Source organism: Taudactylus pleione, unplaced genomic scaffold, assembly GCF_031769625.1.
Source record: "Taudactylus pleione unplaced genomic scaffold, aTauple2 ptg000015l, whole genome shotgun sequence".
In the NCBI taxonomy this organism is placed as follows: domain Eukaryota; kingdom Metazoa; phylum Chordata; class Amphibia; order Anura; family Myobatrachidae; genus Taudactylus; species Taudactylus pleione.
The window spans coordinates 15,839,578-15,858,629 of NW_028284417.1; the positions used below are offsets into that span (position 1 = coordinate 15,839,578).

General features: G+C 42.1%; 1 protein-coding gene across 2 annotated transcripts in view; it reads right to left on the reverse strand.

Annotated features, from left to right (window-relative positions):
- Positions 1–19,052, reverse strand: part of UBE3D (ubiquitin protein ligase E3D) — a 274,128-nt gene that overhangs the window by 124,079 nt on the left and 130,997 nt on the right. For both annotated transcript variants that reach the window (XM_088471808.1, XM_088471802.1), the window contains exons 7-8: positions 14,735–14,843; positions 198–364 (exon numbers count right to left, since the gene is read on the reverse strand). In XM_088471808.1, coding sequence (XP_088327934.1) covers positions 198–364; positions 14,735–14,843 — 276 coding nt within the window. The remainder of the gene's footprint in view (positions 1–197; positions 365–14,734; positions 14,844–19,052) is intronic.

Genomic DNA, 19,052 nt, shown 5'->3' on the forward strand with positions numbered 1-19,052 from the left:
AAATTAAAAAAAAAAAGTGACATTCTGGATGGAAAACCTACAAACCCTACAAAAAAAAGATAATAAAAAAAACACAAAAAAAAAACACATTACAGGACAATATCTTGTCACTACAATAAGTATTAATATCACACTGAATTATTCCAGTACACAATAATAAAGTTAAAATTTGATAATGATAAATAAAATCTACCCACTCTGTGTTGCTCCTGTAAATGCATGGCGTGTATAGAACCCTTGCGACATTTCGGACTTCTAGGGCCTCTGCTGAGTCGTTGGAGGTATTTCCGGAGAAGAAGTAGGAATTGCCTTGTCCACATTTTGTCGATTCCAGCAATAACGTATCAATATTTAACAGCCAGAGCTATATGGGGTAACAAACATTCACTATATGAATACAAATACAGTATGTTTAAATAGCAGGAAGAGGGCTACAGTTAAGAGTGTTAGACATATAACCACACCTGCTTGAAACTTCTAAGCACCAAATCACCAAATGCAATTAAGGATTTATGGAGATATTGATGCTTTGATATACAGTATAGTATGTTATAGTTCACATAAAAAGTTTAAAATGAAAAGGACTGGGTCATTCATACATAATGGGCCTGATTCAGAGGTGCAGGATAACTGCACGCAATGCCGGTATGCTCGCAGTTGGAAGTACTGCGTCTGGGTAAGAGTCACACTGCGCATGTGCCCTGATGGTAACCTGCTGGAAGATACAGAACAAATTTGGATGCAAGAGCTGTGGATTTCATTGGGCATCCCTGGGAGGTAATAGAGAGGCGGTTAGGCAGGCGCAGGTGTGGAGCTGACAGCGGCTGAGTCTAAAGACACAGTAGCGCTAGTACAGGACGTCATGTTCAGAAGGAGAAATTGCACCTGCCATTGGGAAAAACGCAGTGAGATGTAATAGCGCCGCTGCCTGTGTGAGTCTCTGTAGATAGATCATTGGTGGCAGCATTAGCATAAAGATGAAGACGCTCTGAATGAGGCCTAATAGGAGGCAATACATTTATTAATTTGCTGGCACAATGACAATACTAAGCACCTTGAGTCCTTTTGGTGAAAAGCACTATATACATAAAATTATTATTATTATTAATGTCTGATGAGAATGTTTTTTAGTTCAACTCATATTAACATGATCTGGCAATGCAAATACTTCAAGCCACCGTTCGAGTATATACGTAACTGACTGTTTAAGGGGTGTAAAGTGATCTAATTTTATATAACAGTTTTGTTGGACTCTGCAAACAGGCTTATTAATACAGAAAGATAATTTGGTATCTTAGTCACCTACATGCAAGAACTGTAGGAGTATCAAAAAACCCTGGCCAGCGTGCAAACATGGGGGAAGCATATTTGGAAGGTCCCACAATTTTATTTTCCCATGTAATTATAACAAAAGTAGTGCAGATGAAAAAGGCTTCAGAACTAGCCTTACTGTACAGAACAGGCCTGAGAATATGTAGCACTTATAGAGCCAATGTAGCCAAAATGTGCCTTAATTGCGCTAGCATATTTAAGTTCCATATAATAGTTGTTCTTTTCAAATGTACTTTAATGGGTGTTAAGCAGAATCCATCTTTCACACACAGTGGAAAACTAATTACATCAACGCTTTCAGTTTTCTGAAATGCATTCAGTTGCAAAAAACAAACAAACCGGAAACAAAATTAAAAGTATTCAAACCGTAATTTCCACATTATATTTGGCAAAGGTACAGAAGAACGGTATTATGAACAGAGAAAGCTTGTAGCAATAAATCTTATAATGTAACCTAAAACAACCTGCACTAGTAGAAATTAAAACTGGGACACACAGCGACCAATGAGATATTTTCTAAATAACACTATAAATGAACAGTTAAATATGACACTATGGGTTATAGCCCCTTCTATTGTGCACACTGTTTTAAAACAAAGCAAAATATGCCATTATGTTTTATAGTTTGCAAATCTCATGAACTTCTTTCTGGGCACATAGTTATACGGCTTCACACATGATAAAAGACACCACGAGTGAAACAAATTATCAAACATTACAAAGAAAAGGTTATATTCACCAGGATAATGAAGTAGACCTGGGAGGTAGGAGAGCCCTATATACACCACCTGCCCTCTTTTTTTTTAATCAAGTAAATCAACATTACATCAGTGCAGTGGTTTCCAACACAGCGCCCTAGAGTATCAGCATTTCCTTCAGGTTCCAGGTCCACCGCCGGCTCATGCCCCTCCGAAACCGGGACACTAGGGTCTACTGTACATGCACGCAGGGCCGGTTCTAGACATTGTGGAGCTCAGGGCGAAAGTTCACAGTTGCGCCCCCCCCCCACCAAAAAAAAACAAAACAAAACTTTTTTTAGATGACGTTCTTCTGCGCACGCTGAAAGCGCACGCGCTTCCAAAAAGGGGGCGTGTCCTTGCGGAACACCTCCAATTCATCACACTCGGGGGCGTGCCCAGCACTTATGAAGGTGCTGGGCTTCCCCCAAGCTCTCCCCTTGTGGCGAATAATTGCCATGTGCAGTAATGCGCCTTACACAGTATGTCTTACACAGTAATGCCCTTTATAACACATTATGCCACTTGCAGTAATGCCCTTTATAAACACATTATGCCACTCGCAGTAATGTCCTGTATAACACATTATGCCACACGCAGTAATGCCCTTTATAACACATTATGCCACACGCAGTAATGCCCTGTATAAACACATTATGCCACACGCAGTAATGCCCTGTATAAACACATTATGCCATACGCAGTGATGCCCTGTATAAACACATTATGCCATACGCAGTAATGCCCTGTATAAATCATGCCACCTGCAGTATTGCCCTGTATAACACATTATGCCACATACAGTAATGGCTTTTATAACACATTATGCCACATACAGTAATGCCCTGTATAACACATATTGCCATACGCAGTAAGAACCTGTATAACACATTATGCCACACGCAGTAATGCCCTGTATAATACATTGTGCCACACACAGTAATGCCCTGTATAATACATTGTGCCACACACAGTAATGCCCTTTATAATACAGTATCCCCAATTCAAATTACGCCACACATTAGTCTCTTATTCATGTTATGATACACAGTTGTGTCCCTTTTACACAATGCCCAAATTAGTGCCCCTTATACACAAGGCCCACAGTACTGAGCAGTAGTGCCCCTAATACAATGCCCACAGTAATGGTGCCCCTTATAGAATGCTCACAGCAGTGGTGCCCCCCATGCAGTGCCCTCAGTAGTGCCCGCAGTGGTAATGCCTACAGTGTTAATGCACCCATTGGTAAAGTCCCCTGTAGTAGTGCCCCCATTGGTAATTCCCCCAATAGTGGTGCCCCCAGTAATAATGCCCCCTATAGTAGTGCCCACAGTAGGAATGCCCCTATAGTAGTGCCCAAAGTAGTAATGCCCCCTATAGTGCCCACAGTTGTAATGCCCCCATTAGTGCCCCTTATAGACATGCCCCCAGTAGTAATGCCCCCTTATAGACATGCCGCCAGTAGTAATGCCCCCAGTAGTAAAGCCCCCTTATAGACATGCCCCCAGTAGTAATGCCCCCTTATAGACATGCCGCCAGTAGTAATGCCCCCAGTAGTAAAGCCCCCTTATAGACATGCCCCCAGTAGTAATGCCCCCTTATAGACATGCCCACAGTAGTAAAGCCCCTTTATAGACATGCCCACAGTAGTAATGCCCCCTTATAGACATGCCCCCGGTAGTAATGCCCCCCAGTAGTAATGCCTCCTTATAGACATGCTCTCAGTAATAAAGCCCCCTTATAGACATGCCGCCAGTAGTAATGCCCCCTATAGACATGCCCCCAGTAGTAAAGCCCCCTTATAGACATGCCCCCAGTAGTAATGCCCCCTTATAGACATGCCCACAGTAGTAAAGCCCCTTTATAGACATGCTCACAGTAGTAATGCCCCCCAGTAGTAATGCCTCCTTATAGACATTCCCCCGGTAGTAATGCCCCCCAGTAGTAATGCCTCCTTATAGACATGCTCTCAGTAGTAAAGCCCCCTTATAGACATGCCCCCAGTAGTAATGCCCCCATTCCTCCCTTCTGAAAAATAAAAAATAGAAACACAATACTTACCTTAGGCCCCGCTCCTGCGTCCGCTGCCGTCCAGTCTGACCACGGCTCCACCACGGATCTATGGGACGTCCTCCCATAGTGCTCTCTACTGGAGCCGAAGCTCAGGAGTGAGCTCCGGCTCTACGGATCTATGGGAGAGACATGACGTCCCTCCCATAGTGCTCTCTGCGGAGCCGTAGTTCTGGAGTGAGCTTTGGCTGCCGCTGCAGGGAGGGAGCCGTGTGCCCGCTGATAACAAATATCAGCTGGCGCCCGGCAATGTGGGGGGGACCGGCGCTGTTTTTTTTTTAATTATTATTATTATTATGGGAAATTTTTTTTCTTTCTGGGGGACTCAGTGGCGCCCTCTAGGGGGCGGCACTCCGGGCGACGGCCCTGTTAGCCCGCCCCTATAAAACCGCTACTGCATGCACGTCCATATTCAGAGACGTATAGCATCCCTGTCCTGCGCCTATATCCAACTAGAAGGTATGAGTTGAGCATTCACCATAATCGATGAACAGAATTTGAGCGTTTTCTATCACTTGCTATGTCCCTGTAATTATCACACAGGTGCTATTCACCAGGGGTCCACAGCTCTATTTGTTTTTCTACCTAGTGACTTGTGCCATTAATTTGTATCGAATACCTTTCACATCTATGCTTTCTTGGGAATTCATAGTGGTCCCTAATAAGAAACAACTTATATTAAACAACTTGGTTTAGGTGCAGGCTTTGTGGTAAAAAGTCCTCATTGCTTAAAAGGGGCTGTACTTAAGGAATGTAGTCAGCATGCCTCCACGCAGCATGCCGACGAACTGTATCCCGGCGCCGGAATCCCGACAGCAGTCTTAAACCACTCTCACAATCTACAGCGCAATCTGGACCTGCCTCCCCCATATCACCTGTAGATACGTACATTGATCCAAACATTCACGTGGTTCTAACCACTTTGGTGAATGGCATTAAGATAACTTTTCGACAAGAACTAAAGCGTGCGGGTGATGACTTCAAATCTGAGATTACTGCTCTGGGTACTAGGACAGGTACTCTTAAAACCAAAACTGATTACCTCTGTCGCTACAAAGGGGTTGTGGATAGAGAGCTCACCTCAAACAAGAGGACTTGGAAAATAGATCAAGAAGAAACAATCTTCACATTAGGAACATATCTGAAACAATCGCTCCTCTAGCACTACCTTCCTTTCTACAGGATATTTTACCAAGCCTGGAGAATAGTGACCTTATACAGTATTTGATCAGGCGCATTGAGCAATGAGGTCAAGACCACCCCCTGGGAAACAGCCATGAGATGTTATCAGGTTGCATTATTTTCACATAAAAGAAAAGATTATTACAGAAATCCAGGATATTCCCATTATTGATTACCTGTCAAATGTTTCAAGACCTTGAACCATCTACCATCCAAAAGCACCGGGATCTGAAACCCATTACTAAGGTGCAGGGATCACACCATTTTCATGGATAGACCATGCAGGAACTTGCAATCATATTGATCTGTTTCATCCTCCACTCATCCACCCACCCAGACACCTCCTCCACTACCAATCCATTTCATAATCTACTTCCTCATATTACTGTTCAGCAAACTGCAGAACTGAATACAGACATCGCTGAACAGGAGATTATGACGGCAATTAAGTGACTTAAAGAATCGGCGGCTCCTGTTCCTGACGGTGTTACACCTCAGTATTATAAAAAAAAAAAAACTTGCTAGTTCCCTCACCCCTTTCATTAAGACTTTCTTCAATTCACTCTTGAGATGTTGCCCATAGCAACCAAACAAATTCTAGCTATTAACTTCGAGAACGGCCTAGTTAAATGTTAAGTAGAATCTGATTGGTTGCTATGGGCAACATCTCCAGTTCTAAAAACTCTCACTTTAGTAAATATACCTCTTAGATGGAGCCTCTTTGGCCCCAATAACATTGTTGGCTAATATAGTAGTCATACCGAAACCAGGACATGACCTGGGGTTGTGCACCAATTATAGACCCATCATACTAAATGTAGACATTATATATGGGATTATACCGTGCTGCGAAGCCCTTGATGACACACGCCTATGGTTGACTTGATTCACGCTATACATAATCAGAAGATCCTAGCTATGATTTTGGGATTAGACGAGGAAAAAACTTTGACTATATAGCCTTGCCGTTTATGTTTAAGACTCTACGTTTACTGGAGCTTGGAGATAGGTTTTATAATGGTGTTGCAGTGCTTTATGACAGTCCAAAGGAATCGGTATTAGCCAATGGGGTAGCTTATCCCCCTTTTAATATTTCTAACGGCACTAAACAAGGGTGCACCTTGTCCCCACTAATTTTTGCCCTAGTAATAGAGACACTGGCGGTGCAGATCCGCACTAATCCACACATAAAATAAAATTAAGGTGAGCGCTGAGGAGCACAAAATAGCGTTATATGCAGATGTCATACTACCCACTATAACTGACCCAGCTCAATCTGTGCCTCACTTATTTCAAGAAATTGAGAGGTATGGCAGCCTTTCTGGTTATAAGATCAATACACAGAAAATGGAAATCTTGGACTTCTAGGTTTCTCAAGACCTCAAACATGAATTGGAACCTACCTATCCATTTAAATGTAAGAGTCGCCAGATTAAATATTTGGAGATTTATTTTACTAAAAATTACCATCAGCTTTTTCAAGCTAACTATCCTAAATTGTTAGCACAATTCAATATTGATAAATGGAGTGGCTGCTATATCTCTTGGATTGGCCGGATCAACCCTGTCAAAATTAATTTAATACGACTCATTTATTTCAAACCTTACAGCTTGCAGATCCCCCATATGTCTTTAAATATTTGCACCACCTCTTCTCAAAATGTATTTGGTTCAAAAAGCATCCTAGGGTGAGGAGAGACATTTTGCAAAGTGGCGGTCTGTGCGTCCCAAGCTTTAGGCTTTATTACTTGGCAGCCAGACTTACTCAATATGTACTATGGAATCGACCAAAGTCGGAGAGTGTCAGGAGGGTAAATTTACTAAAGTGAGAGCTTTTAGAAGTGAGTTTTAAAAGTGATGTTGCCCATAGCAACCAATCAAGTTCTAGCTATTATCTTCTAGAAGGTGCTCGTTAAATGTTAAGTAGAATCTGATTGGTTGCTATGGGCAACATCAGTTTTAAAATTCACTTCTAAAAAAACCTCTCATTTTAGTAAATTTACCCCCAGGAGTCAATTGAATCGTAAACGCTTAAACTATACTCACTCAATATTTTCTTTATTATGGTGCCCCCGATTGACCTGCCCTAAAACTTGCTTACATCATCCCGTTATCTCTCACTCTCTAGATACATGAGATTTTACCAACCGATTTAAAATTGAGCCATTTGCTCTATATGCATTCGCATTAAAGAGAATGCTTACAAATTGTTTAAAGATGGTATTCTGTCCCTTCCAGACTAAATAAAATGCACCCAGACATCTCAAATCTATGCTGGAGATGTGACTCAGATGTTGGAACGTTTCTACATATACAGCGGGTAAAGTAATTATTGAACACATCAACATTTTTCTCAGTAAATATATTTGTAATGAGGCTATTGTAATGAAATTTTCACCAAATGTCAGCAACAACCCATGCAATCCACACATGCAAAGAATTCAAACCATAGATATCCATAAATTAAGTTACGTGTAATAATGTGAGATGACACAGGGAAAAAGTATTGAACACATGAAGAATGAGAGGTGCAAAAAGGCATGGAAACCCAAGAAACCAGTTGAAATCTATCAGTAATTAGAAAGCAATCCTGCCCCTTTTCCATGCAAATTAATATAAGCTGGCTCAGTCCCAACTGATGGACTAAAAAAGGTGTCTCATTACCAAGGTGTCAAACAAGAAATATCTCATGATGGGTAAAAGCAAAGAGCTCTCTCGTGACCTTTGCAACCTTATTGTTGCAAAACATACTGATGGCATTGGCTACAGAAGGATTTCTAAACTTCTGAATGTACCAGTGAAGCACTGTTGGTGCCATAACCTGGAAGAGGAAAGAACATAATTTCAACATAAACCGGCCACGACCAGGTGCTCCTCGCAAGATTTTTGACAGAGGAATGAAAAGAATTATCAGAAGAGTTGTCCAAGAGCCAAGGACCACTTGTGGAGAGATTCAGAAAGACCTGGAATTAGCAGGTACAATTGTTTCAAAGAAAACAATAAGTAATGCACTCAACCGCAATGGCCTGTATGCACGCTCACCACGCAAGACTCCATTGCTGAAGAAAAAGCATGTTGAAGCTCGTTTAAAGTTTGCTGCACAACATTTGGACAAGCCTGTGAAGTACTGGGAGAATATAGTCTGGTCAGATGAGACCAAAATGTAAGTAATTGCACTGCACATCACCCCAAAAACACCATACCAACAGTGAAGTTTGGAGATGGGAACATCAAGGTGTGGGGCTGTTTTTCAGCATACAGTACTTGCATAATTCATATAGTCGAAGGAAGGATGAATGGAAAAATGTACCAAGACATTCTTGATAAAAATCTGCTGCCATCTACCAGGATGCTGAAGATGAAACGAGGATGGACATTTCAGCAAGACAATGACCCCAAACACACAGGACACTCTCAATTGGTTTCAGAGAAAGAAAATAAATCTGCTAGAATGGCCCAGCCAATCACTTGACTTGATTCTAATTGAAAATCTATGGAAAGAACTAAAGATCAGAGTTCATAGAAAAGGCCCACGGAACCTTCAAGATTTGAAGACGGTTTGTGTGGAAGAATGGGGCAAAAGCACACCTATGCAATGCATGCGACTAGTTACTCTATACAGGGGGCGTCTTGAAGCTTTCATTACCAACAAAGGCTTTTGTACGAAGCATTAAATAAATTTCAGTAAGCGTGTCAATACTTTTTCCCTGTGTCACTTCACATTATTACACATAACTTAATTTATGGATATCTGTGCGGATTGCATGGGTTTTTGCTGACATTTGGTGAAAATTTCATTACAATAGCCCATTACATATATATTTACTGAGAAAAATACCCGCTGTATGGTGGAGTTACCCGAAGCTTGTGTCCTTTTGGAGTGAGATTAATACTTTGGTTCATTCTATAATGGACTCCTAAATACTTCTTACTACCATTATGTGTCCCTGATACCACTCACTACCAACACAACTTATTTCGACATATAGTAATGGCAGTCACATGTTTATTGGTGGCTGTATGGAAAAAAATGGAGGTTCAATCTATGGGGTAGAGCATAGCCAAAATCTGGTATATCCATTCTATGGAATACATGACTAGCATTCTTAAGAATTCTTCTAAAAGTTTTACTAAGACATGGGAGCCATGGACCACTCATTTTCACATCCCCCCCAACATACATATAATTGTTTATTACATAGATCTTCTCGATGCTTTACCTTCATTCTTTCCTCACAGAGATAAGGCCTCCCTGAGAACAGGTTTACTACTTAGTAGACTTGTGAGATTGTCCAGCTGAGTCAGCTCCCTTCTACTCTTCCCTTCCTAGCTTTCCTGCTTGTGGGCAGCAACCCCACGTTTCTAATTTTTTCCTTTTTCCACATTGTTACTTCTATTCTATTTGCATCTTTTCCCTTTTTGCATTGATAGACAGAAGAGTGTAGAAAATTTGGATGAACCTTCCTTATAGTTATAAGTCCAAAAATAATTATAGCGCACCTGAACTGTGTGTAAGCTGCTTCCTTTCTTCTTATGGTAAAATATTGTAAAATAGGAAGTAAGATTCGTGCTGTATAGGAAGCGCTATACATATATATATATATATATATATACATACACACACACACACACACAGTCAGGTGCATAAATATTGGGACATTGACAGAATTTTCATATTTTGGCCTCCATTCACCACCACAATGGCTTTGAATGAAACAAATAAGATGTGCTTTAACTGCAGACTTTCAGATTTAATTTGAGGGTAATTACATCCAAATCAGGTAAACTGTGTAGGAATTACAACGGTTTCTATAGGTGACTCCCACTTTTTAAGGGGCCAAAACTAATGGGACAAATGAAACAATCCTAAATCTAACCTTCACTTTTTAATACTTTGTTGCAAATCCTTTGCAGGAAATTGCAGCCTGAAGTCTGAAACGCATAGACATCACCAGACGCTGGCTTTCACCCCTGGTGATGCTTTGCCAGGCCTCTACTGCAAATGTCTTCAGTTCCTGCTTGTTCTTGGGGCATTTTCCCTTCAGTTTTGTCTTCAAGTGAAATGCATGCTCAATCGGATTCAGGTCAGGGGATTGACTTGGCCATTGCATAATATTGCACTTTTTAGCCTTAAAAAACTCTTTGGTTGCTTTTGGAGTATGCTTTGGGTCATTGGGCCTGATTCAGACCCACTCGCGAGCGGCTGTCCGCTCGCAAGTGGGTCGATCGTGCACTGCGTCCAAGGGAACGCCTACCGTCAGAAGCCGGCCCCACTGACATCACTAGTGATGTCAGTGGGAGTGATTTTGGCTCTGATACAGCCAAAATCACTCCGGGCCTTGCGGTTGAGAAACTCAACCGCAGGCTCCGGCTCGCAGTGGCGATGGTCGCGATGGTCAAGACCATCGCGACCATCAACCTGCACGCTCGTATAGGCTGTGGGTGGTGACCCACAGCTATACGAGCGTCCAGGAGGACGCTCCATAATTATGGAGGTGGGCCCTGATTCAGAGCGAGCACTCTGGTCAGAGCGTCCGGCTCTGAATCAGGGCCATTGTCCATCTGCACTGTGAAGCGCCGTCCAATGAGTTCTGCAGCAGCAAGTGCATACACACTTGAAAGATGCTGGGGGAGACTGCGCAATGTAGGATGTCATGCTAGATTCCTCAGTATGGCATAGTACACAATATGTTATGATTGACTATGCAGCACGGCCAACCAGAAGATATGGAAGTTCAATTTGGTACAGACAGTCTAAACCAGGGAAGGGAAACCACCTGCCCGGGGGCCTTATAAGGCCCTTGGAATCATTGTGGTGGTGAATAGAGGCCAAAACATGAAAATTCTGTCAATGTCCCAATATTTATGCACCTGACTGTATATCAAAATGGCCCTCGGCAGAAAAAAGGTTCCCCACCCCTGGTCTAAACTTTTTAAAGCGATATCATTATTAAAAGCATTTTATTGCACACAATATATTATTATCTTGGAAGTGATCTTTTTTTCTCTTTATCTAGTCATTGCAATCTCTATGTCATCAAAATATTGATATCATAAGATATTTCAGAATGCTAATACAGCAAATTGTTAAGTTAATGAATTTACAAGGGGTGAGAATGTAGTGTCACGATCAGCTGCAATACTGCTGTACAACGAGTGGTGCTGCTTTCTCCAGTGTTGCTACTCTGCTATGTTTCAGCCAGTCTGGTCCCACATTCTGTTTGTTATCCTGCAACCTGTGTTAATTTATCTGATCCAGCAGCTATGGGCTGCACCTGTGACTGCCCTATTTCAAACTGTGTCAGTGTTCTATCTGTGCCAGATCATCTTGTCAGATTTCTGTGCTTCTGCTGGTGCATTTCTGGTTACACTAAACATCCTCCAAATGGGAGACAGTTATTAGACCGGTGGACTGAATGCCGCCGGTCTAACTACTGCCGCCTAAAGCTCGACACGGGACTTGAGATGGGCATCGAAATACAGAAGCCTATCTTAATCCCGACGATGTAAGACAGACAGACGCCGCACCGATCGAGGTAAATCTGGCGCTTCTTAACTGTTAGCCGTGATGGGGGTGGGTTAGATTTAGGCACCCCTGGGGGGGTTTAGGGTTAGGCACCCCTCGGGGAGGGTTAGGCTAGGGGAAGGGGAGTTTAGGGTTAGGCACCCCCCAGGAGGGTTAGGTTTAGGGTGCGGGAAGGTGGGGTTAATATTAGGCAACCCCCAAGGGGATTTAGGGTTAGGCACCGCCCCGAGAGTTTTAGAGGTAGGCACCAACAAGGGAGGGTTCTCCTGACGGGCTTGTGTAGTTGGGATTTGAACTGGCGGTATTTCAATCCCTTTCCCCTCCAAACATGCTCCAGTATTCCTACACTGGACATCCTTAAAACCTGTTGTTCTTATAAACATGTGCCTGTCATCATTTTTTGTTATGGTCTTAGTGCATTCCAGGACATCCGTTCCTAGACCTTGTTCATTGCTAGCTCATCAGAATCCTGTGTGATCAGCCTGCTTCAATCCTGCTTAAATAAAAGCTTATTCACCGCACTATACCCTGTGTGTTAATAAACATCATTGTTTCACTTATAGTTCAGTAGTGCTTGGATCATTCCTTCCAAGCACACAAACAGGGAAATTCCTATATATATATATATATATATATATATATATCTATCCGGGAACATGGAAATAAGAACAGATCCATCTCCCATTAGTGAACAACCTTTCACCTTCTAACCAATACCTAATATTGACCATTCTGGGACAAAGGGTATGTAGTTAACCCGTGAATTTCCACATCTGGATCCAGAAGCACCTTCATCATGAGGCAAACCCACAAACAATATGAAGAAAGATTTTCTCGTAAGTGTAAGCAGAGAGGTATTTAATGGAGTCTAGTAACGCTTGAAGTAAACATTTCACATTCAAGGTGGGGTAATGTTTCAGCAAATGTACCTTATCCAACATTAGAAGTGAGTAGAAACTCCTAGTTAGTATGATGTTTGCAAGGCCAGGTGCAGACCTAGTGGAGCTAGTTCCCTTTGCCCCCCTCTCCCCCCCCCAAAAAAAAGACACAAACGGGGTGTGTCTTCGTGACCCGCCCCATTCATAACTCTAGGGGGGAACGCCCAGCAGTAAGTGGATACGCTGCTGCAGTGTGCTACTGCTCCATTCTTTCCTTCAGCTACGAGATGTCATGCCCCACCACCACTGGCATTCTGGGTGACTGGGAGGGATTGGGAACAGCAGCACAGTTTGTGAATAAGGCACCACCAGAGTTTGTAAGTTATACCATACAGAGTTAATTCACGTTAAGCCATACAGTAGTACTCCTTATACACCAGTGATCGTGCAGAGCGACAAATATGTGGGTCCCAGGGACCCGCAACTTTAAAAAAAATGGGGTCCTACCTGACCATTTCTGTGTCCCATTGTAATTTATGCTTTAGAGCTCCCCACATACCCCTCAGACCTCCCCACATGTCACCACACTTCCCCACATACCCCTAGAATGTCCATCTAATACCAGCCAATAGCATCAGTTTTGTACCCAGAGGTCAGACTGCAATCCCCACTGACAATAATGGGGACTTGTGCATTTAAAAAAAAAAAAATATATAGAAAAAATTATAAAAGGCAAACTTTTTTCATTTGATCTCAAACGAATAACCGAAAAATGCAAAAAAAAAAAAAAAAAAAAAAAAAAAAAGGTGATTGTGTGTTAATTTGAGGCTACTAACATTTTTAAAATGATAAAAAGACATTTTTAATTAAAAAAAAAATAAAAATACTGTCATTAGTTTAGGCACCCCAAATGTAATTAAACAGTTGACATGTAATTATTAGGCTAATGAAGCCAATTAAAAATATGCTAAATGCCTAATTAGTCCAAGGGGTTCTGCACTGTGTCCCGATATTTTGTACCTTAAAATAAAGATTTTCCCTACCATCTCATACCCTTAGGGGGGTGCGCACAAAAAAATGTGATTTACCTCTGAAAAAAGATGCGAGTTTGAAATTGGAGTGCAACTGCACTTCGCAAACTAGACAACCTACTGCATTAAATGAGGGTCTCCTTTTTTTTATTTGACACAAGATGGGTGAGATATGGGCTTTAGATCCCCTTCCTCATCCATGGAAAATATAATTTTTTGTGTACTGTTTGTTATTACTTGATAATCACCAGACAATAACTACTAAGGGGACATCGTTTGAAAGAGGAGACTCCCCTCATTCAAGATGGGGGAGCAGGCCTCCCACTCAAACACAGAAAACATGTATTTTCTGTAGTGCAGGGTAATATTGTCTGGTGATCACCAGACAATAGCTACTAGTAGGCCACATAATTTGAAAGAACAGACTCCCTTCTTTGTGCCCACAAAGATACCGGTATCTTTATGGTGGTGAAAAGGCCCTCCCCCCATGTATACAGAAAACATACATTTTCCGTAGCGAAGGCTAACATTGTTCAGGTATCATAGGTGGTCACAAGACAATAAGTACTATAGGTTGTCTGTGACAGGTTGGGTTATAATGCAGACACCTACCGGTACGAAGGCTAACCCGTGCTCATGTGAGTAAATGCATTCATGTGAAAACACTATTTATTCACCTGAAGTTTCCGTACAAACAAAACTGATTCTAATGATTGATATTCGCAAGGGCAGAAAACCCAAGGGAAGTATATTGGTTCAGGCCACACAAACAAAAAACAAAACAGTCTCCACTGTGTGCAGAAGACAGAGATGCTCTTTAAGAGCTCTATTAAATCAAAACAAACTAAGGTACCAATGTAACCAAAACAACGGTTTTATTATTACTTTACAGTAAAAAAAAAAGCCTTGGAAACTGAATAGTTTGATTTGATTGTTTCCTAATGTTTATACATGTTTGAACAGCCTCCATTTTCTTACCATGAGGAAGAGTTTGCCATCTTGTCCTTGAACACAGAACCTGAAGGTGCTTCTAGAGGCTGAGAATTCCATAAGGAGCTGGACAATCATACGCTCCACAAACTGATTCCTGTTGAAACAAAGATCAGTCTTCACAGCGTGTGTCCATGTTAACTATCATTGAAAAGACAAGCAAGTTAATGGTAAGTGGTCATTAGGACAAAATAAACCCTCTATATTATCCATTTTCCTTTATATGCTGTCAGCTCCCTACTGGATATTACAGAAGCCTTGCTAGCTAGGGATAGTTAACAGGTAATGAAAACACCAGTGTTCTATATCATTTTCAACTTTTACAACACAGGGAATTCTCATTTTCAGAGCCAAATAATTCATTGTCATAAACCAGAGCAACCTAACCCACCTCCACAACAGAATGCGTCATACTTGCTCTAAATTAACAGGACATGTTGTCTTTACATTTACACGGTGCAACATGAAAATAACTAATATACATTGCTACTTATATACTGTGAATTGTGTAGTGAACAGATTCCTTCTCACTTAAATGTACTTTGTTTCTTAAAATATAGTATTTTATTTAGAAGCAAATAAAAAGGACTTTAGTGTTTAATCATTTCTGTCATTTCTCTGCAAATATTGTACCAGGAACCATTTTCTTAACCACAGGAACTTGCACCAAATGAAGATATTAGGTTTAACCTCTTCGGTCTGTGACTAGTTTGATATTCCAACATCAATATAAGTAATTATTTATGTAGTACCCACACTAACCCTTGTTTCTGTGTATGTTTTCTTTCTAGCTGCCTACAAGAACTACTTTGTGGTTCTAGCTTAAGCATTAGTTCCCCTTTCCAAAACAGCAAAAGGCAGAATTATACATATTTCTATGGAATGGGTATGAAATACCAGCGGTTCGATTCCCGTCAGCGGCAGCCCGACAGGAGCAGAGTGCGACGCAGCGGAAGCCCGACAGCGCTGGAAATCCCGATCGTGGATAGGTAAGTATCCACTAACCTAACCCCCCTAACCCTAACCCTCCTTAGGGGTGCCTAACCCTAACTTCCACCCCAAGTGCCTAACCCTAACCACCCCCTTCCCCGCTACCTAAACCTAAGTCCCCCGGGGGGGTGCCTAACCCTAAGTCCCCCCCTGGGGGTGCCTAACCCTAACCCTCCCTCCCCCTTGCCTAACCCTCCCGTGGGGGTGCCTAATCCTAAGTCCCCCCCGGGAGCCCTAAACCTAACCCTCCCCCCCCGCGGCTGTCCGCTTGCGGTGCCCGGCATCACTACGATCATGATGCCGGACGCCGGTCTCCCGGCGTCGGGGAAATGCGGGCGTCTACATCTACATCTAGACGCCCGGCATTTCACCCTTGCCGGGATAAGACAGTCGGGAAGCCGGCTGCCGGTATATAGGCAGTCGGCTTCCCGATTGCTTCCCATTTCTATAGTAAATTCTAAATTATGAGCAAATAATTAAAAAAGGAGCAATTTGCTCCTTGAACAAATCCTGTTGCAATGCAAGGTTTGCAAATGCATTATTCTTTTGTGTATGCAGGGAAAATACAGACTGCTTTTGCAAACCAAAGGGCAGAGTTGTTTTTACACTGAAATCAAGAATTTAGTTAGAACATATCACTTCACTATAAACCTGCAGCTTTGCCAAGGTGCAAATTGTTCCTTTTATTGATTTGCTAACTCTGGAGTAGGCCCAAAATGTGTAGTAGTAATATGGTAGCCAAACAAGGCATACCATTTTGAGAAATAGACATACCTCATAATGCAGAAGTAAAATTTAGTACAGATATATTTTATTTGCATGTTCCCACCAGACCTGAATTACTAATGTGCCCACATACATCTATGCTCCATGCGCTAAAAGTTGCGTTCCACATGCTGCTTGAGCGCGGTGCAACTCTGTAGCGCCAAGTGTCTTTTTGTGCATCTTTTCTCTTTAAAATGGGGCTTATTCACAAATCAATGCGAACAGGACGCACAAACAGCTTATACTGATTAAAATGAAATACTGCATGCCTATATTCTGTGTACGACTGCAGTTATATCTGAATGCAAAATGCTACGTTACAGTGTCAGTGGCTGTGACACTTTAGCGTTGTATTTCGCATGCACATATAACCAGAGTTGCACACTGAAAATAGGCATGCCGTATTTAGCATTTTAATCAGCATAAGCTGCTTATGTGTCCTATTTGTATCTCTTTGCGAATAAGATGCATTTTAAGGGGAAAAAAAAGTGGCACAAAAAGATGCTCTGCGCCACAGTGTCACTAGAAAGGCTGTTTAACATGCAAGGAGGCTAGGTGTATGTGCACACATCTGCAAAAGTGAGCCATGATATACTAGGGGCATGCAGCTTCTTTGGTTTTCAATGACTTGCTTTATAGTGCCTCTAATTAAAAGGACTCAGTAAACGAAGGCTGCAATTACTGACAAGCAGCAGAGAGATGCAGATAGAGGGTATTTTGAGTCAGGAAATCAGAATACAAAACTTACCAACATAAACATTTGACACAAAGGTGGCGAATTTAGAAAAGTTAGCTTAACTGGTCAATCTATGGCTTTCTACTTATCAACATATCCATTCTCATATCACAACCCTGACTCTTTCACATGCAGCTCTGTCAGCACTTACTCAGCTGCATGAGTATACGTGCCACTATCTAGGCCTGTATACTTATGCTGGGAACACACTAGGCGATTTTTCAGACGATATGCCGAATCGGACCAACATATCGTCTAGTGTGCATGCACTATGCACGCTCCCACAAGATGACATCGTTCTGTCGGCTGTGCATATACGGTCGATTGAGTTACCCAGCTGCCGTCGCCAGGAAGGTGAATGGTGCAGGTGAACGATATATCGGTCGTTTGTTCACCTGATTGTGCAGTGTGTACCGATCACCCGATATATTTTGTAGTCGTACCATTGGGCCTCGTATTGGCGGGTCACCTAGGGTGTATCCAGCCTTACTCACATTCTGCAATCATCTGTACTGCTGTTATTATTCCAGCAATCTGATAATACATTGCTCTAAGCCCACCCCATTTAAATAATGGGATAATAACTGATGAGAAGGAGATGATTATTGATTCTAATAGAAAAAGTAATCTTATATTTTGCAATAACACAGCTTTAAAAATGTAAATCATTTCAGTAAAACTTCTCTAACAATATACAGGTGTTTGCAATATATTATTCAATTAAAACATGTTAATTCATGTTGACAGTCAATTGAATGTAAAGCAGTCAATTATTAACGCATACTTGCAGTAATCTCTAATATTGACCAAATGTATATAACAAGTTTTCTTAAAATCCAATTTTTAACTATTTTATATTATGGTCAAAAATTGGACTCTTAGGGCAAAATTTACTAAGCGGCGGTTTGACGGCGGTTTCTATTCTATTCTAAACCCTGGCGGTTTGGTGGCGGTTTCTATTCTATTCTAAACCCCGGGGGTTTGGTGGCGGTTTTGCAGCGGTTTCTAAATAACAGCCCTGTTCTATTCTATTCTAAAATGTGTTTTGATGGCGGTTTTGCAGCAGTTTTGGCCTTAGTAAATCTGCAGATGGCCAAACCACCGCCAAACCACAGTCAAAACACATTTAGAATAGAATAGAACAGGGCTGTCCTTTAGAAACCGCTGCAAAACCGCCACCAAACCCCTAGGGTTTAGAATAGATTAGAAACCGCCATCAAACCACCGCTTAGTAAATTTTGCCCTTAGTACATTACATTAAATGGTTAATTAGGGAAGCCAGTCCTGGGATACCAGACGTTTTTGAGTCCCAAAAATACCCGGGATTTTAATAATTAACTCCTGGGTATTACGGGACACAAAACACACTGTGAATTGGGCTGGGGGCAGTGGTATAATGCTTAGCTTCTCAGTTTCCGTCACTTTATCTGGTTCTCTCAGGCTTTCCCAGCTGCCTGTAGAATAGATGGAGTCCCATGATGCAGTTGTCTCAGACTCAGTAACTGAGGAGTGCACTGTGCGGGGACATCATCACTGACCATCATGGTCCCAGCCAATCAGTGACTAAGAGCATCTGTGACGCATGACTGCAGCTCTTCGATTCAGCTAAGCCTGGGAGAGCTGTGCACTGAGCTGTGCGAGTCCAGCGCCGGAGTTATAGACTCTGGGCACTAGAGTGTGCCCAGAGTCTATAGTCTTTCCACAGGTCACCGGGAAAATGGCAGCGGCGGCCATTTTCCCTGTACTGCGCATCCGCAAACGACGGGAAAATGGATACCGTGGCCATTTTCCAGCCGTTTTACAGCGCCGGACACC